Source organism: Penicillium psychrofluorescens, assembly GCF_964197705.1.
Source record: "Penicillium psychrofluorescens genome assembly, chromosome: 4".
In the NCBI taxonomy this organism is placed as follows: domain Eukaryota; kingdom Fungi; phylum Ascomycota; class Eurotiomycetes; order Eurotiales; family Aspergillaceae; genus Penicillium; species Penicillium psychrofluorescens.
This window is the reverse complement of record NC_133442.1, coordinates 1487100-1498565: the sequence shown is the minus strand read 5'-3', so window position 1 is coordinate 1498565 and position 11466 is coordinate 1487100. Positions and strand designations below refer to the sequence as shown.

Genomic DNA, 11466 nt, shown 5'->3' with positions numbered 1-11466 from the left:
AAATAAACCCCAAGTCTTCCCTTCACCCACCATGGCCGACACCGATGCCATAGCCGGCGCGACCATCGAGCTCCTCGAGGCGCGTCTCCGTCGTCTGTCCTACCTCCTCACCGGCGCCAGCGACTACACGGGAGTGCCCACTACCCCGGACCGACCAGACTCTCTCGACGAGACGGTCTCCCGCCGCGTCGCCCGACTGGACCACGAGCTGGAGAAACTTAGCAGAAGCGTTCCCGCAGTGCGCGATGTGCTCCAACTCCGTATGTCTCCTTTCTTCCCCAGATCTCTACTCCCACTAACAGCGCGGCATAGACTCCCGCTTCCCGGACCTCTTCCAACCCACGACCACCTCATCAACCTCCCAACAAATCCCGGAAGGCCTAACATCCCAAACCCTCACATCAATTATCCTCTCCTACGCAACCGCCTTCCCCGAAACCGCCTCGCGACTCACATCACTCAACGACCTCCCCATCCCCGACGCAGAGAGCTCCGCGTCGCTCATCGCGCTGCAGCCGCAGCTCGACAATCTCGCGCGCACGCAGGCGGAACAGGCGGCTTCTATTTCGGAGTTGAGGATAAGAACTGCGCGCGTGCTGCAGCGCTGGTATGAGGTCGGGGTTGTGGGGAGCGGGGAGTGTTGGGCTGAATGGGAGGGTAGGCTAGAGGGGGTGGAGAGGGAGGTTAGGAGGTTGGAGGTTGTTAGAGAGGGGAGAGAGAATGAGGTTTAGATTGATTCTTCCTGTGTGTTTGTCGGTCTGTCGGTCGGACCTTGTTTTTTTCTTGGGAATATGGACATCCACATGTACGATGGTGTTGGGGGCGTGTTTATTTCTTTGGCTGGCTAGTCTGCGCCTCCATGCCAATTCCGTTGTCATTGGATCGCTCGTAGCCTTATCGGGCGGGCTTGGATGTTGTCATCATTATTTTTAGTCCTTTTCCAGTCGCATTCCGGGTGAAGTCATGGAATGTCTGTCGACGTTTTCATGTCGGGGTGCATGACACTGTTACTGTATAGATATAGTGCAGCTGCATAGGTATAAAGTCCATCGACCAACCCCGTTACATCGACACTAGTCCGTGAAAGTGGAGCTCGTCCGCAACAACAATTCGGCGAGCCCAGGTGGCTCGTGTGCCATCGGACTAACGTTTTAGCCTCGATATTAATAGATCGGTCCGCTGGAGAGTATTATTCCACCGGAGGGGATGGAGTATGCTTAGGTATCTCCTCCGTAGGAGATCATAATGATTGATCGATCACTCTGCTCATAGTCAAGTACCATTATCCGCACGAATCGAAAGCGACCAGTACACCGCGGCTGATGCCCAAGTATACACTGCCCCTGGAATGTGATTGGGGCCGGACCCACCCGTGCCTGGGCCCTACCGTCCTCCTTTTCCGTTGTCCGCCTTGTTGGCTTTTCTCTCTCCTCTTTCCCCTTCTCCTTCATCAATATTATCTATTATTCGCTCTTTTCGCTCTTTTTCTTTCTTGCCCAGCCTGGTGCTGCGAACTGTCTTCTCTGGTAAGTGTCACCTACAAATCCGGGGTGTTCCAACTTCTTCTTCCCCCTCCCCCTTTGTCTCCTGGGTCACGCCCCCTCTTTCTGAGCCTCTGTTTCGCTTCTCTCCACGGGGCGCGACCGCGTGTTCCTGGACCCCACGAATACCTTTTTCGACTTTTTTTCTTTTTGACTGACACTTTCATCAAGCTACGTACTCTCATTAAAAAAGCCCTGTCGCCATCGAACTTCAGCCAATCCACCGCGGGAATCATTGTCCTGCCATATCGCCTGCGCGCCCGACTCGTCTGCAGACTCCCCAGCGACATCGAGCCGGCCCTCATCCGTCCACCCCCTGCGTGAACCTCGTTCATGGTGACTTATACCGAAAAATCTTTTCCCAACCCCTCAGGCAAAATGGCCGGATTCCGCCCGAGCAACATCCTCGGTGATCCGTTCGCCCTCGCGACCGTCTCCATCTCCATCCTAGCATGGCTCATCGCCTTCATCTCGTCCATCATCGGCGATATCGGCATCCCCAATTACCCTAACTACTCGTGGTGGGCCAACTCGTACATGTTCTGTGTGATCATCGGGTTGATCATCGTGTTTGGAACGGATACGGCCCACATCTATGGCGTTGCTGTATGTGTTTACTGGACCTCCCCTCCCAATTGTTGCGATTGGTATAACTAACCGGATCTAGATTGTCGGTTATCTTGCCTGCGGCCTCGTCCTGACCTCGTTGAGCGCCAACAATCTGGTCTATGGTAACGCGGGATCGTGGCAAGCTGCTGGAGCCGGGTTCATCCTCCTCTCCATGGTGATCATCGTGTGGATCTTCTACTTCGGCTCAACCCCCCAGGCTTCGCACCGTGGCTTCATCGACTCCTTCGCTCTGAACAAGGAACACCCGGGCTCCTACCGCGACAGCCGACCAATGTCCACCCCGTTCACCGGCCGCCCGGAGACCATGGCCACCAGCAACACTCCCCAGATGTACACATCCGCCCAGCTGAGCGGCTTCGAGACCTCGTCGCCCATGTCCGGCTACCCCGGCGGCGCTCCGGGCGCCGAGCAACGCGAGTCGACTCTCACTCGCTTCGGCGCAACCAGCGCCAGCCCCGGCCCCAACACGACCGCCCCGGACGTCGGCGGCGAAGTGCCTCAGCCCACCGACTACCCTTACCGTGCCAAGGCCATCTACTCATACGATGCCAACCCAGAGGACGCCAACGAGATCAGCTTCGGCAAGCACGAGATTCTCGAAGTATCCGACGTGAGCGGCCGATGGTGGCAGGCGAGAAAAGCCAGCGGAGACACCGGCATTGCGCCATCAAACTACCTGATCCTCTTGTGATCGTGCCAGTTTGTCGCGTCCCTGATGTCCTCCGCTCTACTCCCCTCTTCATTTCGGGGTTCCCTACTCTCTGCCGCAAAATCGGTTCCTCTTCTCCCCTTGATACCCGTTGGAATCTGATCTCGATGTATGTGTGTGTTGTTGATGTTGTTGTCTCCCCTATTTAACGTGACGTCTTGATGGCCTCCCTTGTTCTTCTTGTCATACACGCTCTCTTTCTCCCTCTCCCTCTCTCTCTATCTCTTCGACTTTTGGAACGTATTTAGTTTGGATGGAATTAGTTATTTATTGTCCTCAAAAGCGGGTGCCTTACCCGCGGTATTTTCTTTCGATGTGTTTTTGCGTGCTGGTTCCGGCTTCCTTCATTATTGTTGGGACTTGCCTCGAACCCCCTGAGTGAGTGATTGGTACATGGAAAGAAAAATTTTACATATCTCAGGATTGGATCTGCTGTCTCTGCTCTGCGTATTATTTGGGTATTGTAATTGGTTACAGTGCCTAGTTTCAGACCGTTGTGAAGGCATTTCGTTTCCTTGTCTCGCCCACAAAGGGTCTTTCGGCGGAGTTCCACATTCAGCATTCCACTCTATATGTATCTCAAGAGATCTGATTATGTATATGCAGGTATGTACATACCGTGCATATCTGAACCACGTGTGGGACATGCGTCGGAGATTTTATTTTATTTAATTTTATACTTCAAACCCCAACCCAATTCCCATACATGATAATCCTCACTTTTCAAAGATTAGTCTCAGAAACAATACCGCCTAAAAAGGTCGGTGCTTTCGGAGTTGCGGGCGTGCCACATGGATCTCCAGCACAGACAACTTCCCGTATGCCTAAAGCGGAAATAGGGCCCGACTCTTAGTTCAGATGAAAGGCCCGACAGCCTCATCAGATGTCGCGTGGCCGATCAAAATCACCCGCGATCCTCGCGTAACGGAGGCCCCGATCAAGCAATCCAGCCCATTTTTTGTGGCGACAAGGGCCGGCAAAAAGATGGAAAGCAATATCTCCTCGATCCGATGATAGCCCGAGCTCGATTTGCCAGAGGGCCGAATGATATTCCGTTTGCCTGCGTTCAGCGCTGTCATTAATATATAGGACGGTCATTCCGACGACACCTCCTTCTCCTCTGCATATTTCGCCGGAGCTAATACGTCCGGACTTTTCTGCCCTCAAGAACTCACTGCCTTCCTTGTTATGGATGTTCTTGCTATCAATGGCAAAGACAATACCTTGCCTCAGCTCTTTGTCAACGATGGCCCATTAGCACCAGCAAGTGTGACCCGTCTGAAACCGTCCTCGCCAGACGAACCCGTCGAGGACCTCCTAGCTCGTCTACACAGAGATGGTTACCTTTTTGTCAAACAGCTTCTGCCTCGAGCCGATGTGCTGAAAGCGCGAGAGGAGTACTTCAAGTTCCTGTCTCCCAGCGGCGTCCTCAACCCTGATTCCGCGCCTGTCGAGGGCATCTATGATAGCTCAAAGGACACCTCTGCCTTTCCCGGCATCGGCGCAGGCTCAACCGGACAGAACTCTCGCCCCGGCGCTGAGCAGGCCCAGCTGTTCGTCGACCTGGCAATCCAGGCACATCGCGAGGAGTGGTATACGGAGGCTTTTTGCCAGAACCCTGTCCTGACAGCCTTCATTGCCCGTCTGACTGGCTGGGGCGACAACACGTTGCTCTTCCGGCGCAGCCTGCTGCGCAACAATATTCCCGGCACGCATGCCATCGGCGTGCACTATGACCAGATCTTCCTGCGCTGGGGCGACCTGTCGAACCTGACGGCGTGGTGTCCGATGGGGGACATCAGCATCGATGGCGGGGGGCTGATCTATTTGGAGGGTAGCCAGGAGCTGGGCGAGCAGTTTGAGAAGGACTTCTTGGAGAGAGCTAGGAAGGAAGGCTTCTCGGAAATAGAGACCAAGAATGCGTTCAACCGCAACATGCTGTCCAACGGACTGCTTTCCAACAATCCGGCTGAGTTTGGGCGCAAATACGGGAAGCGGTGGATGGCGTCAGACTACGAGGCTGGAGACGTGGTGCTCCATTTACCTTATATTGTGAGTCTTGACAAGCAGAGAAGCCAGCCTGAGTGAGTAGTACTGACATTTGGCAGCTTCATGCATCGACTATCAATTATAGCCCTGAAAATGTCATCAGGCTGGCAACCGATATTCGATTCTGCGACAGCTCCAGACCCTATGACAAGAGATGGTGTAACTTTTTTGATGTGAAGTACGTGATTTCAAGACATCTTTGCACACGAATTGTGTCTTTCCAGTGTCACTAACAATTGTTAACCAGCGACGGTGTATGATTACGCTTAAGATCGGGTCCAGATAGAGCATGATCTTCAAACGTTGAGACGTAATCTCATTCAATTTTAAGGGTATTCAATTTTAACTAGCATTGTTCCAAATCTGCTTCAGTGTCTTTGCAATAGAAGCCGTAGGCCACCCTCGCGTGTCCTCTGTAAACTCCAGCACAAAGCACAGCTTCTCCCGATCCCGGTGGTCATCAAAACAGTCTCCGCATAGAGCAATCCCCATACAGGCAATCAAGATGGCTGCAGGACTCGACGGGTTTGACAAGCCCACACCGCACATGATCCAGACACGCTGCCGCGCCTTTTCCGCTACGGCCAGCATCGTAATGCGATGCGCCGGGTCGTTCCTGTCGAGCACAATCCGGGCGAGAGAGAAGAACTGCGATGCTATGACCTGGTCTTCAGTGGTGTAGCGAATATCTGGAAAATCATTATAGTGCCGGTCCGCGACTGTGGGGTCAAAGTTGCTGATGCGGCTGAGATGGCGAGCGGACAGGGCGAAGACGGCGCTTAAGAGAGCGCCGCATGTGCGGACACGCTGGGGCACGACGGTTGCGAAATGGCGCTCCTTGTCACAGAAGTCGAACTAGCAGGGGCAAATTATGAAGGGTTTCAACTAGGCATCTCACGGGCTCACTTACAAATAATGATACCTGGTTGATGAAGTGTTGTAGAAGAGTCGCCTCTTCGGGGTCTTGCAATGGCCAGGTTGGCGGGTTCAGATAAATGCGCCTCACGGGGAGCGGCAGATGGGTGCCAGCGTCTATGGTGGTTCCATCTTCCAGGATGGACTGATCTGTCTGAAAGACAGATTGCACATTGCCTCCAGACAGGTGCAGAGGTACGTCCCGCGAAGTAGGTTTGGCCTGAGCTCGGGATGTAGATACCGGGATTGGAGGTGGCGAGGCAGAAAGAGAAGACATGCTAGAAGAGGCCGGGTTCTCCCCAGCTGGAGTCGACCCGGTGGCTTCCTGTGCAAAGAATGTCGGAGCTGCAGTCATGTTCATATGCGTATCCTTTCCTCCCTGGCCAGGACTAGCGGAATCGGCGCTGGACCCGGCACCGGATGGCTCTGCGACGTTGACGAAATTAACCACTCCTGATTTGGTGTCAGTTCACGACTATTGAGAGAAAGCTTCGTACACACCCTTTGGAGGCAGAGACATCCACGTCTGGCTAGATGAGAACGAGCGCTCGACCCCATGGCGAGAAACCTGGTAGAACTGACGGGGCGGCTCGCGCACGCAGTCACGCCGTGCCCGGACACATCGGCCACAGCGAGGAAGCTGTCCGTCGCCTGGTACAGAGAATATCAGCCAGGGCCTTCCTTGACGAGCACAGTAATCACACGAAGGTACTGCTAAGAGCTCTACATTTGTAATGACAGCGCCGACATGCTTTGCTGTTCTGACAGTCAGATGCACGTCCTATCCCATGCTGCTGGGCTAGGAGAACTCACCAACTCATCTTTAGCGAATGGCAAAATACCGCATATTGATCGTCATCACAAGTCAAAATTCACCGCGAAGAATCGATGCGATAAACACAGTCGGAGCGAGCGGCCGTTTTCAAACCAATCGTCTCCGGCTTTTGCCCGCGTTTTGGAATTGCGCGGAGCTGTGGGGTAGTGAAATAATTATAAGCATCTGACTGGGAATATGGCATGACTACGGAGTATCTCTTGATCCGAACACTAACTATGCATTGACAACTTGAATATAACGTTGGCATCGGCGGTTTTCTGGGTAAATTCAAATGCTATCTCTGGAATTGCCTACAAACATAGGTACCGAGAGACGTCTGCTAATTGAGGTGGAAGCGCGAACATAGACAGACTTTGGCTAGTCACTGAGATTCAAAAATCCATGATTCGTACCACCTGGTGAAAGAAAAATAATCCATATGAGATATACAGGTTTCATGTTTTTGATACTATGATAGAAACTAGACCAAGCTTGCAACTGCTCAAAGCTCATCTTTCTCCTTGTCAAGCTGCTGCCTCAAGCGCAGCATCACGACGCCGTGGGCCTTCGCATGCACCGTAATTTTACCGCCAGGCTTCACGGCTCCGACACGGGTGCCCATCAGCGCTGTGCTATTCGACGGCGGTGTCTGCGCGTAGACCTCTCTGGGCGAGCCACCCTGAGCAGTCATATTGAGCGGGATTGTAGCGTTGCCTGCAATGATGCCCGCGGCCCTGGCGTTCGACATGCGGCCCCCCCACAGGTCGTAAGTGTCCCATGCCTCCTGGATTTGCGGCGCCGTGCCACCCACGCCGCTCTCCCAGAAGATCTCCTCGAGCGTGGCGTTCATCTCGCGGTCCTTAGTTCCCGCGTTGAGGAACAGCACCAGCCGGTCGCTACCCGAGAGAGTACCCGTGAAGAGCTGGATCTCGCCCTGGCCGAAGACGTCGGTGTCGTCGACGAAGTAGCGCCAGCGACGGGTCGCAGATGAGCCGGCTGAGTCCTGTGAGACGGCTAGCACAGCCGTGTTCTGCAAAATGGATAGCGTGCGGGCGTCAATCTTGGCGAAGACGTTCGTCATGACCATGGGCGACTTTATTGCGGCCCAGAGGGAGAAGTGCGTGATGTACTCCTCGTCCGTCATTGCGCCATTACCGACCTCTGTTATATAAGATGTCAGCTTCTAAGTCCCCTTTCGAAGCAATGGAAATTGCGATTGCGAGACTTACGGAGAAGATCCAAGTCATTCCAAGCTCCGGGGAAGGCCTTGGAGGGGAAGTAAACGACCTTGTTCACGACGTTCATTATGGAGCAGTAAAAGCCAGGAACCTTGCAGTCCAGGCCCTCCTTCTCAACGCAAGGGCACTGCGGATCGTCCCGGTCAAAAGTATCTATGAGGTCGCCAGCAATACGCCACGAGTTAGCAATGGTAGGACCAAAGAGCCACGGGCCGTCAACGCCCCAGTTGCACATGCTGTATAGTATGGGCCGGCCAGTCTTGTTGAGGGCCACGCTCATGGCATTGTAGCGGTCAAATGACAGCTTCTCGGTTCCCTCCTGGCCCTCGTTGAAGCAGTTGTCGTACTTGAGGTAGTCAATGCCCCATTCGGCCCAGACAGCAGCGTCCTTGTCCTCATAGCCAAGAGAGCCGGCGTAGCGCGCGCAGGTTAGGGTGCCGGCGCTGGAGTAGATGCCAATCTTCATGCCTAGGTCGTGGATCTGGTCTGCGAGGCCTTTGATGCCGTCGGGGAACTTGGTCATGTTGGGCTGCAGGTAGCCAGTGGCGTTGCGGCCATCGGACCAGCAGTCGTCAAGGATGATGTATTCGTAGCCAATGTCCTTGAAGCCGTACTTGACGATCTGCCTGGTCGTGTCCAGGATGACACTGGCGTCGACATCGCAGCCAAAGGAGCTCCAGGTGTTCTATTTGAGGAGCTGTTAGTCCAGTCACTTATAGGTCGGTCAATGAACATATTCAAGATGCCGAGACATACCCATCCCATCTGAGGAGTGAGGGCAAGGCCATTGTTTGATGCAGAGACAGTCCCAATGTTGAGGACAGCAGCCAAAACGGCCGCACCGATTTCCAATTGCACCATTCTGGAATAACAGTCCGTGTGTTTTGCTTGTAGCTTGTTTGACCCTTATCTTGGTGCAGAAACTGACTTGCAAACCAGCTCTTGAACGCAAGGCGTGGGGGATTGATAACACATGAAAAGAGCGACCTCACTCACATATTAATAGGCGGGCCACCAGACACCCAGAAGAGCTCAACAGCAGCGAGTCCCGCAGCTGATGCCACTCGGCGTATTACCTTCTCACAAAGCATCGTTAGTCGGATAAGTTTTTGGTGATGCTGTCCTCCCCGCACATCGAGTCGGCCCCATTTTCCATTTAGAGAAAATGCGGAGAAGCAGATGAGTACTCAAGCCCCGATCTAGAGGATTAGGAAATTGACTACAGTTCTTTAACCGGCTTTCATCTGCCAAGGCGGCTATTTTCCTGGCCTAAAGCGGTAACTGGCTACGACTCTCCCAAAAATCTCAGCAGGCAGCACATAGCATTGATGCATTCCATCCGGAGTATGTCCTAGGTAATACTGCTCGTTCGGACTCGATTTGGCCGGATGGGACGAAGCAAAACCTTAGGAATCTGGGGTTGGAGAGATAAATATATTATGGCCGCTTCCTGCCCCAGTGAAATCAGTACTCTATAGTTCCCAAGTGATCCGAGCCACAAGTTTCATTTCCGAGGTTCTCTGTCCTTCAAGTGACAAGCAGTTATCATTTTTATCAAGTCAATCTTTCAGTGCCCCCAAGATGAAGCCTATTGGCAATATCTACGCCATCGCCGCTGTCGCGATTGTTGGCGGGGGCCTGTTTGGGTTTGACATCTCCTCTATGTCTGCCATGTAAGTCCTCAGCAGCAGGTAATGGCTGCCCTCCTCTTCATAAGATACTGACCACCATGCCTCTTCAGCATCTCTACGCAGCAATTTCTTTGCTACTTCAACCAGTCCCCCGAGACATACGATCCGACCAAGGACGTCCAGCAGTGTGCCGGGCCCAGGCCGGATGTCCAAGGCGGCATCGTTGCATCCATGGCTGGGGGCTCCTTTCTTGGTGCCATCATCTCTGGTCCCCTATCTGACACATTCAGCCGTAAGACGTCTATTCAGGTTGGCTCTGTCATCTGGTACGCTCGTTGTGTATCTTCTACTTTGTCCTTGTACTGACCACCAGCTCAGGTGTGTCGGCTCCATCTTGGTCTGCGCTGCCCAGAACATCCCCATGCTCATCGTCGGCCGCATCATCAATGGTATCTCAGTCGGTATCTGCTCCGCTCAGGTACCCGTCTACATCACCGAGATTGCACCTCCCACCAAGCGAGGCCGCCTCGTCGGTGCCCAGCAATGGGCTATTACCTGGGGAATCCTCATCATGTACTACATCTCTTACGGGTGCTCTTTTATCGGCATACACGATCATCCACCCTCGTCCACCGCGTTCAGGATCCCCTGGGGCCTGCAGATGATTCCCGCCATCTTCCTGTTCTTTGCCATGTTCCTGCTTCCCGAGTCGCCGCGCTGGCTGGCCAAGAAGGACAGGTGGGAGGAGGCGGAGAATGTCATTGCTTTGGTGCATTCCAAGGGCGATAGGACACACCCGTTTGTCGTCTCAGAGATGCAAGAGATCAAGGACTTCTGCCAGTTTGAGAGGGAGAATGCTGATGTGACATGGCTAGAGCTAGTCAAGCCCAACATGATCTGGCGGACGCATATTGCCATCTTCACCCAGTTCTGGTCTCAGCTGACCGGCATGAACGTCATCATGTACTATGTCACCTACGTCTTCGCTATGGTATGGTTTATTCTAGTCAAACCGTGACCTCTGACAATGTGCTTTGTGATGACCATTTTTTTCTAGGCCGGCCTCTCTGGAAACGCCGGGCTCATCGCATCATCGATCAACTACGTGATCAATGTCTGCATGACAGTTCCAGCTCTCTTGTTAATTGACCGCATTGGCCGACGCCCTGTTCTTGTCGGTGGCGCAATATCCCTGTCCATCTGGTGGTATGCCACGGCCGGTATTCTCGCTACCTACGGCCATCCTGCCCCGCCAGGAGGACTGCACCACGTCTCTGCTGAGTCGTGGGTCATCTCCGGGCACGCATCTAAAGCCGTCATTGCTGCATCATATCTTATTGTAGCCTCATTTGCTCCGACTTGGGGCCCAGTATCGTGGACATATCCGCCAGAGCTATTCCCTCTTCGTCTCCGTGCCAAGGGCGTGTCAATCTCCACTGCAGCCTGCTGGGCCATGAATTTTGCGCTTGGATACTTCACTCCGCCAGCGTTCGTCAATATTGCTTGGAAAACTTACCTCGGTGAGTGCATATCCAACGATATGCCCCCTACTTGCTCTCGCATCGGAACCCTGCCTAACGTTGAATTCTTTTAGTTTTCGGTGTCTTTTGTACTGTCATGGCAATTCATTCTTTTCTATGCTTCCCTGAGACAGCCGGCAAGCCATTGGAAGAGGTCGAGGAGATTTTTGCTCTCAACACTCCAGCCTGGAAGACAAAGGGCGGCTTCGCTCAAGGGCGAGAGATGGAGAAGGGTGAGCGTATTACTGAGAAGCAGCTGCAGTTCACGTTGCACAAGGAGGACGCGTAGGTCTGAAAGTGTCTTGTAGTCTTCATTCTCTCCTTTCTATCAGAAAGTCAGAGTTATGTTATGGTCCTTCTTTATGAATTTCGGAATGAATTAGTGGCATTTCGGAACTGTTTATTGGGTAAATTCC

The 11466-nt window shown here is 53.3% G+C and overlaps 6 protein-coding genes across 6 annotated transcripts; 4 read left to right on the top strand and 2 right to left on the bottom strand.

Annotated features, from left to right (window-relative positions):
• Positions 1 to 31: 31 nt before the first annotated feature.
• On the top strand, positions 32 to 731 carry PFLUO_LOCUS6294 (uncharacterized protein; the record flags this gene model as incomplete). Its single annotated transcript, XM_073783825.1, has 2 exons — positions 32 to 260; positions 313 to 731. 2 exons carry the CDS (start codon positions 32 to 34, stop codon positions 729 to 731), a joined length of 648 nt encoding a protein of 215 aa, XP_073640341.1.
• A 1188-nt stretch (positions 732 to 1919) lies between these two features.
• Positions 1920 to 2862, top strand: PFLUO_LOCUS6293 (Transmembrane osmosensor; the record flags this gene model as incomplete). Its single annotated transcript, XM_073783824.1, has 2 exons — positions 1920 to 2147; positions 2209 to 2862. The coding sequence occupies 2 exons, from the start codon at positions 1920 to 1922 to the stop codon at positions 2860 to 2862; spliced, it is 882 nt and encodes a 293-aa protein (XP_073640340.1).
• Positions 2863 to 4068: 1206 nt separating this feature from the next.
• PFLUO_LOCUS6292 (uncharacterized protein) lies at positions 4069 to 4968 on the top strand (the record flags this gene model as incomplete). The annotated part of the gene is made up of 1 exon (XM_073783823.1): positions 4069 to 4968. One exon carries the CDS (start codon positions 4069 to 4071, stop codon positions 4966 to 4968), a length of 900 nt encoding a protein of 299 aa, XP_073640339.1.
• A 303-nt stretch (positions 4969 to 5271) lies between these two features.
• On the bottom strand, positions 5272 to 6364 carry PFLUO_LOCUS6291 (uncharacterized protein; the record flags this gene model as incomplete). The annotated part of the gene is made up of 3 exons (XM_073783821.1): positions 5272 to 5784; positions 5840 to 6297; positions 6346 to 6364. The coding sequence occupies 3 exons, from the start codon at positions 6362 to 6364 to the stop codon at positions 5272 to 5274; spliced, it is 990 nt and encodes a 329-aa protein (XP_073640338.1).
• A 799-nt stretch (positions 6365 to 7163) lies between these two features.
• Positions 7164 to 8760, bottom strand: PFLUO_LOCUS6290 (uncharacterized protein; the record flags this gene model as incomplete). The annotated part of the gene is made up of 3 exons (XM_073783820.1): positions 7164 to 7822; positions 7891 to 8584; positions 8656 to 8760. The coding sequence occupies 3 exons, from the start codon at positions 8758 to 8760 to the stop codon at positions 7164 to 7166; spliced, it is 1458 nt and encodes a 485-aa protein (XP_073640337.1).
• A 720-nt stretch (positions 8761 to 9480) lies between these two features.
• Positions 9481 to 11339, top strand: PFLUO_LOCUS6289 (high affinity glucose transporter; the record flags this gene model as incomplete). The annotated part of the gene is made up of 5 exons (XM_073783819.1): positions 9481 to 9572; positions 9641 to 9856; positions 9909 to 10521; positions 10588 to 11050; positions 11125 to 11339. The coding sequence occupies 5 exons, from the start codon at positions 9481 to 9483 to the stop codon at positions 11337 to 11339; spliced, it is 1599 nt and encodes a 532-aa protein (XP_073640336.1).
• Positions 11340 to 11466: the final 127 nt, after the last annotated feature.